Raw genomic sequence first — 19428 nt, forward strand, 5'->3', positions numbered from 1 at the left:
CAGAGTTCAGTTATCTGGGAGAAAATGCTTGAGGGGAAGGGAAACACCCCTCTTCTGAGCATCTCACTAGGGTCCCAGGGTATCTGCTCGATTGGCATAAAGTGAAGGTTAGAGCAATTCGGTTCCAAAGGTGCCGCGGTTTTAGTACCATCCACTAAAGAATGCGCTACGCTCGTAGAAAATAATGACAGCAAAGCCATAAAGGTAAAGCTTTGTGGTTGTTTCGAGGAGCTTTTCATGTTGTCAAAAACATTTTAGTTGGGTAGTTTATGTCTGGTTTGTCTCTTTAGAACAAAACCTCTTTGAGCAGGAAATGTGTGCACCGACTCTGCTACTGATGGGCTCCACTAATGTCAAGTAATAACAGCAACAATAACAGGAGAGCAGGAAATAATTCTTTACTGTCATGCATGGGCTGAATGTGCTGGGAGGAGTTTTATCTCACCTAAGAAAGCGGTAAAGACCAAACTGATACCAGATCGTCAGAACACAAGGTCATTGCCAAGAGACCCACTTAAACAATTCTGTGTATTCAACCAGCTAAACAGAACGCGAGCGATCACATGGCTGTGTGTGCCATGACACCCACCGAGAAATCCAGCCCCTGTGTCATCAGACTCAATTCGGAACACCCAGACACAGCTCTGCACTGCGCATCGTCTGTGTCAAACTCTATTTTCAATCCTTTATGTCACATTTAAGTTCATGGAAACCATTCAGGTCTTGAGAGAACCCTCAATGTGCCCCAGACCCCAAATCCATTCCCTTCAGACATGCACATGCACATGTGTGTGCACACAGACGCCCTCACGCACACCGGTGTGAGCACACACATATTTGAACTTGGTCTGCCCTCACTTTAGCTAAACCAGAGTCTAGAATTTTGAATGAATGACTGCCTGTTGGCCAGAGCTTTAATATGTTCTCAGATAAGTATCCACTGGAAAGAAGGATATTGCACTGTTGGGTCTTCACCTCTTACAGGGGTGTCCAACCCTCGGCCTGCGGGCTGCGTGCGGCCCAGGATGGCTGTGAATGTGGCCCAGCACAAAATCGTAAATTTACTGAAAACATTATGAGATTTTTTGTTTTCATTAGTGTTTGCGTATTTCATGGGGGGGCCCAAGACAACTTTTTTCTTCCAGTGTGGCCCAGAGATGCCAAAGGTTGGACACCCCAGAAAGAAATCCATGTTTGGGGTGAAAATGGACCCTCAAATTTTCTGTGGTATTTCCCCCTGTTACTGAAGCTGACATTGCTGTCAAGCTTACGTGGGCTGAACAAATGAGTGTGAGTGATGAAAAATGGATGATAAACTTGACTCTGAACACACAGATCTGTTGTGTCCACCCAAATGAGGTTTGGATTAGGCATGAAGGCAACAAAAAGACCCCATCAGCAACTTATATCCTGATACAACATCCAAGAAAAAAGAAATCACTCACAGCATTATCGTTAAGAAAACATTCTAGACAGCTCTGAGATAGGAACCGACCTCTCTTCTGGAAATCATCTTTGCTTGTGTATCCATATATGCATAAAAGGGTATAGTTTTTAAAAGCTCATTTTCTCCCTAATAATTGTCTGTTTTTAAAAAGCTATCAGCAGGTGCACCTCATCTCAAAAGCCTCTTGTCCTTCATAATACAATATTCATCACAATCACATAGTATGAAATAAAAAGCAGCAAAACATAAGTGAGGATAGTTCAATTAAATGCAACATAATCTCTGCAGCAAAAAAAAAAAATTGTTCTGTAGCTAAAATCAGTTTCTGATGAAAGAAAAAAGGGAATATATTTCCGCATATTTTTAATTACATAGAATTTCCTCAAACATGATTTTTCATAATATATTCCATTAAGTTAACATCATATTTGAAGAAAGAGCATTTTCCGATTTCATTTTAAGCCTGATTTTGAGCAATTACAGTGTCATTGTTCTGCGGTAGAAAGGTTGAATTCATTTACTGTGTGGTTATGCTAGTTATGATTGATGTCTCTTCTGCAAATGATAAACCAATCACCCCAATGATGTAATGTCATTTTAAGAGTGCCATAATCACATTTCTCTCAAACTAGAAGCTCTGATAAGTTCTAATAAAGATTTATGGTAGATTAAAGGCCTTCATAATATCAACAATGGATTGCTCATTTGATGAGAGATTTGATTAGGTAATTTTTTGGGAAAAATAATACGAGTTTGCTAAACATATCAGGCCTGGCTTTGTAGAAGGGCATGGGCGATCCTAAGTGGCAGTCTGTCATCCCATCTCCAGAATGAATCATCTTAAATGCATTTAGGAGGTCCTCTCTAATTGTAGAGGTGGAGGCCATTGGTAGCACATAATCATGGATGGAGCCAAAACATAATCTCATCAACGAACATTCTTGGCATGGAAAGCTCTGTCCTGCTTTTGACAGGATATGTTCATGAACACCACGAGTGGCCAATTCAGAAGATAACTCCAAAGCCTTTGAGCCAGGAGCAACTAATTTCTGTAACTGTCTTCCCTCGGGCCATGGGGACTTAACCCTAGATGCTGTCCCCATGCTGATGTGTTGTGAACACATACCCACTAGCAGAAATCGAAATGAGGGGCCTTTATTGCTGGGCCCAGTGCGACTATACCTAAGATTCAGAGGTTGGGAGCTGAAGTAGTAGCCACTAAATCATCAAAAGTGGGACAGAACCCTGGGACCAATCCCTTGGCTCTGTGATGTGAAAACCACAGCAAGAATGAGGGATTTAGAAGCAATGTTTATCATGGTATCACATGGTCAGCTTGCTAAATTCAAGTAAAGTGGCACAGGAGAGGGTTATAGGAGAGGTCACCCCCAAAACACATCAGACTTGAAAAGATGTTCAACAGTCACATCAAGAAAACACATTTTAATAGCAAAATCCCCTAAACGATCATGGGGAAAAAAAATCAGAAGCCAACCATCAAAAACAAGAGATCTGAGATGCACACAAATTGGGCACGCGAGGGTGCCCAGGGTCACTTGGTTGTGACCAGAATCATGTAATACAAAATCCGACATTCTGCTGCCACTCTGCATGTCCCCTTTGAGACCTGCCTGCCCCTCCATGCAGCAGTGGACACAAGCTTTTCACTGGGGGAGGCCCAAACCCTGTAGAGATACGCAAAGCACAAAGCCTTATCGTGAACTTCAACAAATGTATCCTGGAACCGCGATGTCACAAAATGACGAATGTATTTCACCTTGATGCTTCCCACACCACCTTCTCCCCAGCCCTTGTTTCAAAGTTGCCATTTTTGCTGGAGACGCAACACTGTCACACACACAACCCCGCACATTCAGACACCCCCGTTTCCTTACCACCGCTGGAGGCTTGCTGGGGCCCTGAGCATGCTCTGAGCAGGTATGAATTGGGGGAGAATTCCTCATCAGGGTTGGTGTCCATGATTTGATGGGAGGTGTTGCTGTCTAGCAATGGCATCTGGCAGCTAACTGGTGGAGGATTATGGGAGCTAGGCAGCTGAGCAGATGGGAGGAGGCTAGACGAAGATGTAGGTGGAATGGGACGACCTGGGAAAAAGGACAAGGGGTCAAAGGTCAGCAATGAGTGTCATGAGAGCATCCAGAGAAAGTTACATTGAAACCACCTCGCAATAAATATATCTAAAGAAAGAAAAGAAAATTAAAAAGAAAGAAAACCCTCCAGATGTATTTTTTTTCCAAGTGGTTTAATGTTTCTCCAAATGTATAAATTCATACTACAAGTAGCTGCATGTTTCAGGAAGCCTGGTGTGAGCAGAAATATCCATCTCCACAGCTGACATGGAATCAGCCTGGGAAACACCCAGTTCTTCCATCTCCGCTGCTGCAGCCCTAACCTAAGACCACATCGTCTCTGCTGGCCTGTGTGCTTGCTCGTCTACCTGCTTCAAGTCGTGCCACATACCCATCTACTCTTCATGGTCCCCCCACCACCGCCTCCACAGAAGCCGGAACATTTTATTTTATTTTTTAAAGTTTATGTTTATTTATTTTTAGACAGAGGGGAAGGCAAGGAGAAAGAGAGGGAGAGAAACATCAATGTTTGGTTGCCTCTCGAGTGCCCCCTACTGGGGGCCTGGCCAGCAACCCAGGAATGTGCCCTGACTGGGAATTGAACCAGCGACCCTTTGGTTCGTAGGCCGGCGCTCAATCCACTGAGCCACACCAGCCAGGACAATATATTAAAGATAGAAATCAGGTCTTATCACTCCCTGCTGGGCGCTCTCCAGTGGCTTCCCATTGCGTGGAGAGAGAAGTCTGAACTCTTGATGACAATATCTGTGTCTTGCCTATTCTGGCACTTGCGGCCACTAACTCACCTTGGACAGTGGCCCTACCGCTCTCCATGTGGGCCCTCATTCTCAAGCCAAAGCGGCTGTCTTTCTGCTGCTTGAACATGCCGCATCATCCCATCCTTACGGTCTGCACACTTCCCTTTCCCAGGATGTCAAACATTCTCCCCGATGCGCCTCCTTCTGTTCACAATCCTGCTCCTTCTCTCCATTCAAGCCTTCCCTGTTTGTCTGCTTGAAAACTGCCCATCTATCTGTCCTACACTCTCCGCCTGTTTACATATTTTCATAGCCCTTATTACTATCTGAGGGTGGACTCCGGTGCATTTTATTTACTGTTGCATCCTCCTCAGCGGCTTCCCAGTGAATTGCACCTCTTGAAGGAGCAAATAAATCAGGTACAGTAAAATCAAATAAATTAGATTGGGTTAGAAGTGGAGGAGAGGTGGAAAGGGGAACCCATTTGCATCCCAAAGAGCTGGCCAAGGACCACTCTCTCCACCAAGAGGCTGGGTGTTGTTTCATTTTGTTGTTGTGAGCGCAGGGGGGATTCCTGCAAAGAGCACAGCCCCTCCAGGCCCTGAGGGGGAGCAGCCGCCCAGCAGGGGGTGGGCAGTGACTTAGCGCTGCCCTGGGGCCAAGAACTTCTCCCACAGAGCACATTCTGGCCACCTCTCTCGTCACCTGGCAAGGAGCTCCCGGTGCCCGGACGCTGAGTGAGGTTACCTGCCCTGTGTACTTTCACCTGAGTCACCCTTACATCTTGGGGTCCCTGTGCTCGCCTGCTGGTTTGTCCTTTTGGGAAAAGCTCAGAACAAGGAGCCAGGAGTAGCACGGGACCTGCCCGAAAGCCTGGAGTCTGGAGGAAAGGGTAAGGTGTCGAGAAAGGAAGCTCAAGAGTCAGGTCTGAATTTCAGCATAGGTAGCAAGAGCCTGAGTCAGAAGAAATAGGTTCTCCTGCTTTTTAGATGAACTACATACGTGGGGACATTTTCTAGCACCTGAAGTGGATGTCAACCTTTGAAATGTATTTCCTGATCTATTCCTGAGGGCGTCCAATGTTATTGATAAATCAGTGCGTTTCCATGAATCGCGTGCATGCCCTTTAGGTGCTCTTGAGATACTGAGGATACAAAAATTAGCAAGGCGTTATCCCTGGGAGAGGCAGATGGGCCACTGTGTCATTTCAGTACATGAAAAAGAGCAGGCTGTAAGGGCATGGCACTGTGGGGGCAAGAAAAGGGACAGTCAGTCCAGGCTGGCCAGGCAGAGGTGGGGGTGGAGATTACAGCAAGGATTGCTGGGAAAGTTGAGGCCTGCGCATCTTCAGTAGAGGAGGAGAGAGACTCCCGATGAGAGGAAAGCAGTGACCAGCAGTGCGGAGGCATCGCACTACCCTCTTGAGGGTGGGAGTAGAGGAGACAGACAGGAGAGGAGATGCTCCTAAGGTTAAACATTGGGGGCTCCTGCCCAGTAGCTTGACCGGAGAAGAATCGTCCCTGAAATAGATCAGCGGATAAATGGAGTTTCATTTGAAGAACTCATTTATTCATTACTGTTGGGGAGCAGCGTAGGCTCGCTATTCTCGCCCGATGATCTGGCAAAGACAGACTGAGCACATCAGCGCTTCATCAGAAGCAGTACTCACATTTCATCAGTATTTTCTCCTATAGGCTTCCCTCTACTAATTATCATTATTATGACTATTGGAACGCCTAACGTTTTTACACTGGTTATCTGCCACTCACGGTGCTAGCCCCTGTCTGTAGGTTATCTCGTTTAATTCCCAAGGCAATTCTATGAAGTTACGGTGATTACAATCCCCATTTTATTGATGAGGAAACTGAGGTCCAGAGAGGTAAGACTGCATGGCTAGTAAGTGATAGGGGCCAGGAGTCCCACTCCGGTTTGTCTATTCCCAAATGTGCTCTCTAACCACTCGGCCGAGTGTCTGACCTAACAGCATGGGGACAGAAAGGGAAGGTGACATATCAGGAGGGGGGTGATTCCTGGGAAACCATTTGTCCAGGTTTCCACCTCCCAATCCCACGGCACCTTCAGGATTTCATAGAAGACACATTTCTTTGAATAAACCCTTTATAGCAGCTATCAGCTGGCGGTTCAAAGCCTTTCTTGTAATTTTGTTATGAAGTTCAGAGTGGCCTCCTCATAGCAATGTTCCTGTCCCCCTCCTGTCAAGGCTCCTGAATGCAGATGTGTCCTGAGCAGGACACTCTGAAGGTAGTGCTGACATCCACTTAGCGGTGAGGCTCTGGTACGAACAGATTTTAGCTCACAGTCAATAGGCATTCAAGTTTGTATGGAGGCATAGCTGAGGCTGCGCGCTGAAGAACAAGGATGGCTGAAAGCCAACTTTTAAATTCCTTTGAGTGACTGAGGTGGAACTGAAGTTCAAGTGCAATTTTCCAGAAGTCTGATATGATAGTTGCTATGAAATCATTCTTTACGTGAACTTTTTGAAATTTTGTTCAGCATGAATTCATTTCATATACTACAGACAGAACCGCTTTTTAATTTATACAAATACAGAGAGTGGCAGCGCAGTCCCAACACAATGGAAGTACTGGGGCTGCTTGGGTGTATTGAAATACACATCACAGCACTGTCTGATTCCTGTTACTCTCAATTCACACTTTGGTAGCTCCTTAAACTCTGCTGGCTGCTACCTACCATTACTTGAGAAGTGTCTCAGCCCCTAGATCTGTCCCCAAAGTGTATGCTGTTCTCTATTTGCTCTGTCATTTGCTAATTTTGTTCACTTATGCTACATTTTTCCTCCTGACTATTCCAACTGACAGAGACCATCTGTACAGACAAAATAGGTTCCAAAGTACAGGGGAGAACGCTGGAACTTACACGGGCTCCCTTTACGGACCATGATTTCTTACTAAAATACCTAGTGTGTGATGGGCATGTAATCAGGGCTTATGCATTTACCTGGCTCCTATTTTACACACTACAGATACCCTCTGACCCCCAAACTATTTTTGAAGTTCCATTTTTAAGGAGTATAAAGTCCCTCACAAATATATAGAAAACAGAGCTTAACTGATCTATTGAAAAAGCACGGAGAAAGCATGCAAAGGCAACAATATGTCATTCATTAAACTCATATGGTCTTGTGTACGTGTGGGTGTCTATGTGTGTGTTTTCTAAGATCCCTGTGTAAATCATAGTCTAATTATCCATATGACTGAATTCCTTGTGGCCTTAAAAATGAAAAATAATTCATTGCCCCCCCAATATATGTTTCCAAATGAATACGATTTTGTGGGAGCTTCAACTCATGAAAATTTTCTGATTCCAACACTTCTAGCCACACAAAGCAGTCCCATGCTAACTGGTGGCTTGGTGGTGGCTGTGTGGATTGCTGGCTTGAGAAGGATACCGAAGACGCCCAGGGTTCGGTGGGAAACAGTGCCATCGTCAGTTAGGACAGACGGGGACCAGGAGTGGGGGAATGGTGGCAGGTGCCCGCCGCTCCTCTGCCAGCCCCCGTTCATCAGCCGCCACGGCCACACCTGAGCACTTCATCCAGCGCCATCTGTGGTTGATGGCACATCGCTCTAACCCCCAGTGTCTCAATTACAGCACCATTTTTCTCCTTAAACTGATTTGGATCTAGGTTTAGTTCTTCCACCCAAGATTAAAGGGCTACAGTCTCTTCTCCATCCCCAGAGCAGTAGATATCACCCATGAAATTGATGCTCTGCCCAAGTGGTGTTAATGTATCCTAATTAATACTAGAGGCCATGTTGCAAATCCAGCCCCCAACTTCGCTTAAATCTACTGGTTCCGTTTCATTCCAAAGATTAATGGCAAGCTGACATTAAAATGTTCTGTGTAGACGATGCATAGACGATCTATGTAGTGACAGGGTGTCAGGATATTTGGTGACAGAGAGACAGTTTTTTAAAAAAGAACCAAAGTAACTAAAAAGCAACAACAAAAGTACAGTACCAGGAATAATTAAACCCAAAATAATAAGTTCAGTGGCCTCATTACCATTTACATGTGATCTTGCTTTGTGCTGAGAACTCAGCTAAGATTTGACGTGTATTTTTCTCTTTTAACACTCACAACCTTTCTCTGAACCAAGGATTATCATCATCCCCATTTACAGGTGAGGACACTGAGGTGCAAGTGGATTTGGCTCTGCTTGCAAGCAGAACGGGCAGTGATTTGCATCTAGGTCATGTGACCTCAAAATCCAGGCCTTGGGTGGTTTGTTCTGCTCTTTCCCTCATTAGAGAAGAGTGATTGCTAAAAAAAAATGAGTGAGATGTGAACCCCAGACTCACTGAGCCTCTTCTGGAATGTACCATAGAGACCATCCCAGGGGAGGTAATTAACCATGGGCAGAAGCAAGGCTTCTCCTAGAAACAGCCACAGTGACTGCTCCCACGGAATAGATACTTTGTAAAGAGAGAAAGCAATTCTTGAGTCAAAATCTGGAAATCCTTTGTGGCTCTGTAACTTTAGAGACTTAATAAATAATTTCAATACCCACGATAGTGCCCTCCTTTTGTTTGTAATCAATACATTTATTTTTGGGAATATGGTCTGCTCGCTCTCACTCTCCATGAGAACATTCTTCAGGAAAGTGTAGCAGATTCTTCGAGTTCAGCCTAGTTCTGCACACGGAGCTTGTGGGGGTCTGTGGGATGGGACACCCTTCGCCGAGGTGCACGGCAGGCTCCGGTAAGGCGCTGGGCGCGGCTGCCGTGGCCGCCACCAGGAAAGGCACAGGTGCCCTGACGACAGCTCCCACGGAACTCCCTGCTTCCAGGTGCAGAGGACGGGGATGAAGCCATGACACACCTGTTCAACCTCTTTTAAGTGCTGAGTGTCAGGCTCAGGGATTTTACACGTGCCCCTTCCACCGTGGGCACCACACCCTGCGCAGAGACTCGGGGATGCTGACAGAACACCCGAGGGGTGGAGCTGAGACCTGAGACCTGAGCCCGGGTTTGCGCGTTGCCCAAAGTACGCTGGGCTGTTTCTAAACCTGGCCCTGCCTTCCACTCCCACTCGCCCGTTAATGGGCTTCATCCTCCAATCCCACCCATTCTCAGTTTCTGCTCTGCCCCAAATAAAACTCGGGTCTCCGATGGATGTGATCGCCCGACGGTCTTCTGTGAATGTTTATGCCCGTCTTCCCTGAGCTCTGCCACTTCCTGTGTGAGGCAGAGCAACTTTCTTCCCCTCGCTGGGCCTCTCTGATGATAACAACACTGACTTCGGTGGTGTTGTGAAGATGAGATAATATATGTGAGGTCACCAGAACTGTCTGACACACGGGGGGTACAAGAGACCCAGAGGGAGCCCATCGGACTCGCAGCTCATAGGCTCCGGGTGGTTCATGAGCACCAACCTTTCGATGGATGAACCGATTTATTCTCCACCCTACCCTCATTTGTCCTTCCTTCAAGTTGGCTTGAATCAGTTTTTGTCACTTAGAACCAAGAGCATCCCTGCCTAAGACTGGTGACCAAGCCCAAGGGAGACATGACTTGGCCGATGCCATGCAGTTACTGAGTAGGAAAAATGGAGCTAGACCCCAGGCCTTCTGCCTGGGGAGAGACTCAGATGACCCTCTGGATGGCGTTGGGCCCTATTGTCCCACACTGACCTCGGGGAAGGGAGAGAGGGACTCAATTTCTTATCTACATCATAAAAAAAAAAAAAAAGAACAGAGGCACTAGTTTCAACTATAATTGTAGAATACAAAATGATCTCAATGAACAGGGCCTCTTCAATTAAAATACAGACCTATGTTATATATGTTTAGAGTTTATGTTGATGTCATATACAATGTATGCAGACTTATATTCCCTGTGGCAAGATGCTTATATTTACTGCTAACTCTAGGCTAGCTCAGTCATCCTTCACAAGGGGCAATTTTGTTCCTGAGGGGGTCACTGGCAATATCTGGAGACAACTTGGTTGTCACATTTGTGTGTGGGGAGTGGATACTACTGGCCCCTGGTGGGTAGAGGCCAGAGATGCTGCTAAACATCCCACAATGCACCAAACAGTCTCTGACAGCAAAGAATTTCCAGGCCCAATGCCAACCGTGTGGAGGTTGGGAAACCCTAGTTTTCACGGGTTTAGATCAGCATAGTTGATGTTACATGATCAATATTTAAGTAGCTCCTTTTTTTCCAGTTGATAAGAACTGGGCTGCTGTTGGAAGAGAAAAATCTGATTCAGTCAGCTCTTTCCCCTCACCCAGGAAAACTTCAAGCAAATGAGCTTAAATCGCCACTGGAGAACTTAGCGGCAGGAGAAGATCCTGAAACCAAGTCTAATTTATCAATGAGGGAAGTGGCAGCCTAACTTTCTTGGGGGCCGGGAAAGACTTGTCAAGAGAGTTGGGCTGCCTTGATAGAGGCAAGAGGTTCAGGCGAGAGCGCGCCGCCTCAGGTCCGGGGGCTGAGTCTCCCCTATGGACTTCTCCTCATGCTCTCTCATGTCCCCTCCGTGAGGCCCTATCAGCCTGACTGGGTTCACTCACTTCCCTTCCACCCCACTTAGAGTCTGTATTTTCACAGCCGAAGACCTAATTGCCCTCTTCACTCACACTCCACTGAACCCACTAAAGCCCAGTTAAGCATTTTCTTGAAAACAAATTGTTTTCAGATGGCCCTGGCAAAACTGTCCCGATTTCACACAAGCTATTATCTATAATTTATTGGAAGAACGGCAGGCTGTTGGGCTTGCCCCAGTTAAAGGGCCTCCTGCAGGAGCTCAGGCTTGAACTGCCTCCCGCTTGGGACTCCACGCATGTGCGTGTCCTCCCGAGACCCAATGACGCACATATTTGTTTATACGTCACAACTTCCCGGCCCCACTGTGCGTCGGAAGGCGTCAAACATGGATCTGGCTATAGACAGAGGGTGGGCTTGTTTCTGAAATAATACGATTTCTGTAATTGTCCAATGCCAAATCTTTTGTATTCCTAAGGAAAAATGCTGTAAACTTTGTGGCTTCCCCTTTTGAGGACATACCTTCACTTCACCTTCAGCGACACACCAGTTTGCCAGAAGGTAATGGACCCTCAAACACCTTCTGAATAGAGACGCCGCAGCTGCTTCGCTGCGCGCCTTCCCACTTCCCACTTCCCACTTCCCAGCTCCTTGCAGATGAGATGGCATTGTTATTCTGGCGATGCGGCGAGTGCCACTGAGGAACTGAATTCTTAATTAACTTAAGTTTATATAGCTACATGCGGCAAGTGGCTCCCCCGTTGGACCATACAGTCTAGATTACGGTTCTAGCTTCCTACTCACTGGCATCACACGGCCTTGTTTCTCCCCTCCCATAAGGGCGAACATGTTTCCTGACACGCCGATTCGCTCATGTCACGGCTCTTCTCTCAACTCTTCCAAGCCGCCCCACTGTCGACATAACACGGCCCAGTCACTTGCATGGCAATTAGCTTTTGCCAGATCGCTCCCTACTCCCTATACTCTACGCCATCCAAGTGACTGTACAATCGCACACTTATCTTTCCCTTCTCACGTCCTTCCTGTGCACGCAAAGCCTTCCTATCTCATTGGTAGCCTCAACCTCTTCCTAAAAATCTCCTTCAAGACTCAGCTCGAACACCACCTTCTTTGTCAGTCTCTTCTGGATGCCCATCCACCGGTACTCAGGGCAGACTTCTATCATTGTCCTTGTCATATATTAGGATATGTGTTTATCTAAATGTCCGGCTCATTCATGAAACCGTGAGTAACTAGGCAGAGACTGTGGATTATACACCTTCATGGCCTAGCACCCAGTCAGAGCCCGTACACAATAATTGGCATGATTGGTGGGTTTTAACGTTTACTCCATAAACATTTATCATATATATATATATGTGTGTGTGTATATATATATATATATATATATATATATAAAATAAATGCACATGGCATCAGCCTCACTGCTAGGTTCTGTGGCTGCTGGCCTTAGGTTTTTGGTACTTCTCAGCATGTGGGCATCTTGCTGAGAAGTGATTCTGGTTTTAAATGCCTTTGTTTTTCTTTTACTCCAATGGCTACAGTGTTAAGTCACTACCTCTTCTGGCTGGCGCTCAAGTGAAGACAGAGCTGTCTGTGACAACCTTGGAGAAAAAACTAAGCCATTAGATTTATTGAGAGACAATATTTCAGTTTCCAAGGTGGACTTTTTCTAAGGACTCTCCAGGGTGGTGATGTGAGCACCTTTCTGGCCTCAGCCGCTGACCTTAGGACCTAACCCCTGTGTGAGATGTGCTTCCGATCTAATTATGAAAGCTTCCAGCCCTGGGGAACCGCTTAGGAGATGTGACCCAACGCGAGCCAGGAACACGAGATGAAAACACTAACTTCTGTGGGCAGTCCAGCCCCTTACGGGGTTGCCTCTCTGAGCCGAATGACATGGGGAAGATATATTGGGCTGTTTCCTTGTTCTCCTGGAACCTACATCACACTCTCAAAAGAACGCAGTGGGAGTAAAACAGCTAAAGAAAGATTTAAAGAAATGTGTGGCTAGGCCAAAACTTAATTTTCAAAGGGCTTCCTTGGAAAACATCTTCCATGATACATGGAACTCTACCTTTCTTACTTTCATCTCCACTTTTTTGGGTTTGCGATACATAGAAATGACAATATTGCCAATCACAAGGATTTGTTGATCTCTTATGATGTGCTAGTCATTATTTCCAATCCTTTTACACAGATTCATTTACTGAATCTTACAGCAACCCTTTGGGGTAGGTAATATTATCCTCATTTCAAAGAAGATAAGACTGAACTGAGGTGGAAGAGGTTGGTTGGGGAAGGAATTCGAGCCCAGCCATTCTGGCTCCGGGGCTCATACCGCCTTGCTCAGGGAGTGACAATGGAATTTAATTAACCTTTATACTGACAAAGAGCCCATCACTGATGTGACAGGATTGGTGTTGGAACCAGACTGAAGTTCAAATCTTGGCTCTGCCACTGATTTGCTGGGTGACTGCTTTGTGCTCAACTGTTTGATACACAAAATGTGTATAAACATACTTCACAGATTATTGTAAGTATTCAATGAGGCATTTACATAAATGTTCTGAAGTAAGAGTTAAGTCTTATTATCAAGCATAAGAAGGGTATGAGACAGTTGTCCTAGTGCCCTTACAGGATGCTTTTGAGAATTAAATAATACCAAACTCAAGTACATTGCAAATGATACAGTGCTTTATGAATAGTAATTGTTTTCATTCTCATTATTGGAAGCTTTCCTTTTCAACATCTTTGTCTGCAGAGAGCGAACCCTCCTCAACTGTAAATCTGTGTTTTGCTCTGTGCTTCTGGCACAATGGAGGTGGAACATGGGCTCTGGGTGGCAGGTGCCTGAACTATTTCATCTCCCTGCTGCCCACGCTCACAGTCCTGCCCATTCATCACTAAATGGGCCTTAATACGGTGCTAAAAATTTAGCTATCTTGGGAGTCTAACCATCACCAACCAATCAAAAGGCTGGAAAGCACCACTCAAAGATGAAGAAGTATTATCCTGTTAAGACTAGAATAAAAAATGTAAACTAGACAGGTGCTGGGTCTAGTCTGTTAGGAAGCCATCAGTGTCACGTGCATTAGTTCATTCCTTCCCTGAACAGTTGTTTGAAAGTCATTGTTTTGCATCTAACAAATGCTCACTTGCGGGACAGCCAGAAAGTGTCCTGAGGCTGCCTAGAGGCTGGTCCCTTGGATGACTTAGAGCAAACAGCTCACCCTCCCCAGGCCTCAGGTAACACATGTGATGTTACTGTACTAAAACGGAGCAGCACCCAGTGCTTCAAGGAAACGTGATGACACAGTCTCGGCCACAATGGGACCCACATTCTAGTGAGAGAGACGCATACCCACAAACCTCATAATGTTCTAGGCAGTCAGCTTAGCACGTTCTGTGGTTGGTGATGCATGTAATCCTTCCAACAATATGATCTGGAAGGTACTCGTATCGCCCCCATTTTACAGATGAGGAAACTGAGGCTTGTAGAAATCAAGAGACTTGGCTAAGGTTACACGGTAAGTGGTGGGCAAAATCAAGATACTAATTCAGATTTTGATGATTTAGGATTGTATAGCTACATAGAGTTAGGACCACGGTAGAGATGTAAACAGAGAAGAGCAGTTCCAGCCAGGATAAGCCAGGAAGGCCGATTAGAAGGGGTAGCAGTGTGGGGGCGACGACACTATCTGTGGGGGGCTCTCCTTCGGCTCCAGCATTCCATAATTTTGAAATATCATCCTGCCCATGTACCAAACCTGGCGGTCAACCACTGGGTCCTGATCACAGGTGAGGCTGTGTCCTAGCAGAAATTCATAGCCCGACTTGTCCCTGCCTCACCTCCGCCAAGCCTGGCTTCTGCCTTCCACAAAGGTCAGACTGGTCTCACAGTTTCTCTCTTAGGCCCTGCAGCCGCGGGCGCTTAGGGGACTGTCCTCTGAAGGCCCACGTGGAATGCCCTCCAGGACAACTATGCGTCAAAGCAGATCGCTGGAGACGTCAAAAGACGGCCTGAGAGGGGCAAGAGGAAGCATTGAGGGAGAGGAGGAGCACTGACTCCACAGCGTGACAATCATGCGGACAAAATACACCGGCCACCCGGCCACTGAGTCTCAGGACTGCGCGCGGAGTGTGGACTGCCGCCTGAAATCGCGCGGTGCCATGATGTGGCTCCAAAGATGTGGAAGGAGAGTGCTTTGAAGAGTTTCCATGACACCCAGGCAGCCTAGTGGCCTCTAAATGATGAAGGTGTCTTAGTCCAGCGCACGAGAAGTTGTCTCGTGTGCGTGCGTGAGCGCGCGCACACACATTCTTAAACTGACTGGAGTCAGCAAAATTAATACGCACCCCCAGGGGGCTGTTGGCCAAGTCTCTATTTTCATAAGTAATGCCTTTCTCACCCTTTACAAGCCTGTTTGAAGACCTGCAGTGCATCCTGGCTACAATTCAAAGCCCGTCTAATGAAAACACCTCCACTGTCAGCAACGTTAATGTCGCTTTAAAGAGTGTGAAGTGTTGCTAAATGTGTCAGGAAACAATTAGATAACATAAGAGCCATGCTTTCTCAGTGCACAGAGAAATATATTATGCAGGCAGGAGATAAACGCAAAGTTTTCTCGGATCCAGCATACTCGGCATTCTCCCCACCTCTCTCTTTTTTAATCCGACAGAGAAATTGTTTGGCAAGAGTAAGCCCTGTTTCAAATACTTGGAGAAGGGAGAAAAGCCTGCTTTGCCTCTGACTGCTGTCGCTTGAGCCTCGTGCTATCAGGCTCAGCGAGATACAAACAGTCTTCCACTCAAATTAAATGTGTGCCCTCCTAATTAGCATTATAAATATAGGTTTCTCTGAGCCAGAGTTGATAAAATTACAGTGTTGGGCTGGAAGGAAACCGGCAGCTCTCCCGTGCCCACACAATGGCTGCAGCGTTTGCTGGGTTAGAACAATGCTCCCGAGAGCCTGCCCCCATCTTCGGGGGTCAGCCTGGGGAGGGGAGGTAAGTGCCGGGCGGCCCCACAGCGGGGCAGCAGCCGGGCCCAGATGCAATCTGTTCTTTGTGTGTGATGGCCGCAGGTTTGGCCCCTAAACTCTGGGGAGAACCGTTCTGACTGCAAAGCTTCTTTGCAGAGTTTTGTCGTCTCTACCACCTGTGGGTTCTTAAATGGGGCCTCAAAACCACAGACAAGAGCTGAAGGAAAGGGATCCCCCCAACCCCACCCCGCATCACTCTCCATGGTTCTGAAACATCACCGCGCACTAGGAAATGCTTGTTTCTTTCCCCCTCCAATCTGCCCACCATCTTGGGGGATTTTGAATTAGGTGAAAGAATTGATGGTGGAAAGAGAAAAAGGAGGGAGGGATGAATAAAAAGAGATGAGGGCAGAGGCTCTGGAACAGGCATAGCCCCTGAGTGATTGTCAGGGGATGAAAAAAGATGGTGATTTGTTTTGACGTTATTTTCAAATAATCACAGTTGCTAAGAAAGATACCACTGCCAGCCAGGGCTGACACGCTGGATGACCTCGGGCTGAGCGAGAAGTGTGCGTGGCAGGTGATGCAATGATGTACAATTTGGGACATGAACAAACAGGTTGTGTGAGCAACCAGCAAACCCCATCATGGGGGAAGGGATGAGACTGAAGTTAACACAGGCAAAAGTTCTCAGGTTTGTTCTTACGACAGTTTGCCATATCACGCAGAAGAAGAGCAAAGACAATCGGGGGTCATAGTTCATGGCTGGTTCACAATTTATGTAGTTCTTTGCTAAACCTTAGAAGCTGGGGGGAGGGTTGGCCTGCTGTTCATCTTCTTGTTATGCTTCTATCTAGCTCTTGCTCTTTTTCTGAGGTTAGTAAAATTCATAGAGTGAGCTGGATAAAGAAAGCTATAGCTAAAGACCAGTGAACACTAGTTCTGGAAGGAAGCTTGGAGAGTATTTGCACCAACCATTTCCCTTTGCTGATGACAAAATTGTGGGAGAGGGTGAGGAAGAGGGTGGATGAGAGGAAAGGAGAGGAGAGAGAGTGGGGTGGGGAGGGAGAGGTTTTACCCAGACCACACAGTGAATCAGTGACCTGAGTCCAAGGCTCTGTCCAATAAATTCCACTATTCTTAGTGTTCAAGTTGAAGGACAAATAGAAAAACCAAAGTTTAAATTTGAAGAAAATCTGGTTTCACAGCAAACCATATTAATGGGCTACAATTCTAATACAAGATGTATAAAGGTACCTCTCCCCTCTCCAAAAGCCCAGCATATAAGTCATACTCTTCCATTCTCTGTTCTTTGGAACACTGGGTTTTCTCAGGATATAAACAATATCAGGAAAGAAGGTTTCCATGATCAAATAATGACAAAGTATGAGAGCACAGGAAAAAGAACCCCGTTGTACTCTCTGCTGGTGCGATCACATCTGGATCAGTTGGTTTATTCCATTCTAGGCTGACATCCTCTTAAAAGCCTTCTTGAGAAACTGGGTTTGCCCAGGGGAGGAAATTCAGACTGATGGGCGCATTAACATCATTCAGTAGGTAACAGGCCCTGAAGCTCTTGAGCCTGGGAAAGAGGTAAGGAAAGATGTAGCAATCTTCAAATCGTTGAGCCATGACCCACGGAAGAAAAAATGGACTTTTATGAGTCAGTTCAGATGTCAGTTCTAGGAATGATGAAAGTTGAAGGAGGCACATTCGGCTTGATATCTACTGCATTTTTTTATGTCTCTCCTTTACATACGTTCTAGCTAGTATGATGGTTTCTTAAGCATGTGCTTTATCATTCTCCCTCGAGCATTATCTGCTCTTTCACTTACTCACCATGTGTTTATTGAATAACTGCTACATTTCAGGTTGTCTTCAAGGCTGGGGCACTGCTGCAGGTGGTGGTGGAATCTGCACTATCGGTGTTTTAATCCTTCCATCTCCCAGAGCACCCAACAAAGGTAGCTCATGGGAAACGTTTAATAAATATTTGACCAAATGGATAAATGTGCAAAAGGCTTTTTAACAACAGTTGCTGAGTAACATCAGAATCGGCATCCTTGTAAGTAATAAGCTCCCCATCACAGAGATTATTCAAGTGTTCCCGAGTGGAGCCCTCAGTTTTGGTTTTCAGGAAGAGATGGGACTGTAGGTCCTATAAATTCAGCTCCAGCTCTAAATCCCACAATTTGTGAGTGATCTTGTCACCGTCCCGTGGGATAAAAGGGACAGGGAATCATTTTGATGTCTCTTAAGTGAGTGGTCCGCCCAGAGAGTCTCCCCACTACCCCGCCCCACCCCGAAGTCAGAGGCCCATTCATCTCTCTACCCTCCTTCATATCTGAAAACCCTTAGTTCCCAGCTGGAAACTGAGACCCGCACAGATTCATGCATCCTTAGAGGACTTAACTTTATTTAAAGGGAACATGTCACTATGCTGAAGCTTAAGCTCAAATTAATTATAACAAGTGTAATATTTGGCCAACCTTAGTCTCATGATTCAACAGTCCCACTTGATCAGTTTCCAGAGCTAAATGAGAGCCTATAACCATTTGCGATGTAATAATACTTTTTGCTTTTATGACTGCTTTCATCTGTGGATCTCAAAGCATGGTGCAAACAGTAATTAATGCTCACCTGGGAGGTAAGGATGCATTTGCTCGGCTTATTTGGCCAAGAGGGTATGTGTGTTGGTTGGCGGGGGGGCGGGTGGCGACTGGTCAATGTCCAGGCAGAAACTGGAATGCTGGTCTCCCTCGTCCCACCAATTTTTTTAATGATCCCAGTAAACCAGTCATATTGTTTGTTTAAGCAAAGAGTTGGCATACGTGTACTTAAACTAAAATAGTTTCTATCCAGCGTAGGAGAAATGAGCGGCTATGTGGAAGATAAAAGGACTGGTAGGGACTTTCCACCAGAATTCCTAGACTAGCCTTCATAAAGAGAAATTCTGGAACTCTTCCTCCTCCCTTTCTCTCATCCCCCCTTCCTTTCTTTCCTCTTCCTTCCTTCCATTTACTCAACATACATTCTTTGAGTATCTAATACTGTCAGGTGCTCTGTGGGGTGGGGCTATGAAGTGAAAACCTGAAATCTGTCCTGGTGCTGGTGAGGAAAGAGAAAAAAACAAAAAAACACCCAAAACAAAAATAACAAAAACCCAACCAAAACATGTTTACATGCACATGTACAGAGATGCGTACATATATGTCTATGTGTATATATGGACTGTAGGGAAATATAGACAAAAGGAAAGGGAACAGGGAGTGGCAGGATGGGGTTCCAAAGGTGGGTGCCACTTAATCGAAGGTCATCAGGGAAGACCTGCCTGGTAAGATGACCATGGAATCGGAACCTGAAGGAAGTGAGAAGGAGCTTTGCTGATACCTGGGGGAAGCACGTTACGAACACAAGCAATTACATGAACACAGGCTCTGGGCTGGCAGCACTCTTGGCGTATTTCAGAGACAGCAAGCAGGTCCCTGGGCCTGGAACGCAGTGCGAGGTGGGGACGACAGAGACCTGGCAACCACTGTGAGGTCTTTGGATTTCGCTCTGGGATGGAAAGCTCCAGGGAAGGAGTGACATGCCTGGC

At 46.1% G+C, this 19428-nt stretch overlaps 1 protein-coding gene across 2 annotated transcripts in view; it reads right to left on the bottom strand.

The window, feature by feature from the left end:
- Positions 1-19428, bottom strand: part of TENM2 (teneurin transmembrane protein 2) — an 831811-nt gene that overhangs the window by 326443 nt on the left and 485940 nt on the right. For both annotated transcript variants that reach the window (XM_054568075.1, XM_054568074.1), the window contains exon 3: positions 3343-3552. In XM_054568075.1, coding sequence (XP_054424050.1) covers positions 3343-3552 — 210 coding nt within the window. The remainder of the gene's footprint in view (positions 1-3342; positions 3553-19428) is intronic.

The sequence above is a fragment of the Pteronotus mesoamericanus genome, unplaced genomic scaffold (genome assembly GCF_021234165.1).
Source record: "Pteronotus mesoamericanus isolate MK-2021 breed Mesoamerican mustached bat unplaced genomic scaffold, CSHL_Meso_final contig_2, whole genome shotgun sequence".
Lineage (NCBI taxonomy): Eukaryota > Metazoa > Chordata > Mammalia > Chiroptera > Mormoopidae > Pteronotus > Pteronotus mesoamericanus.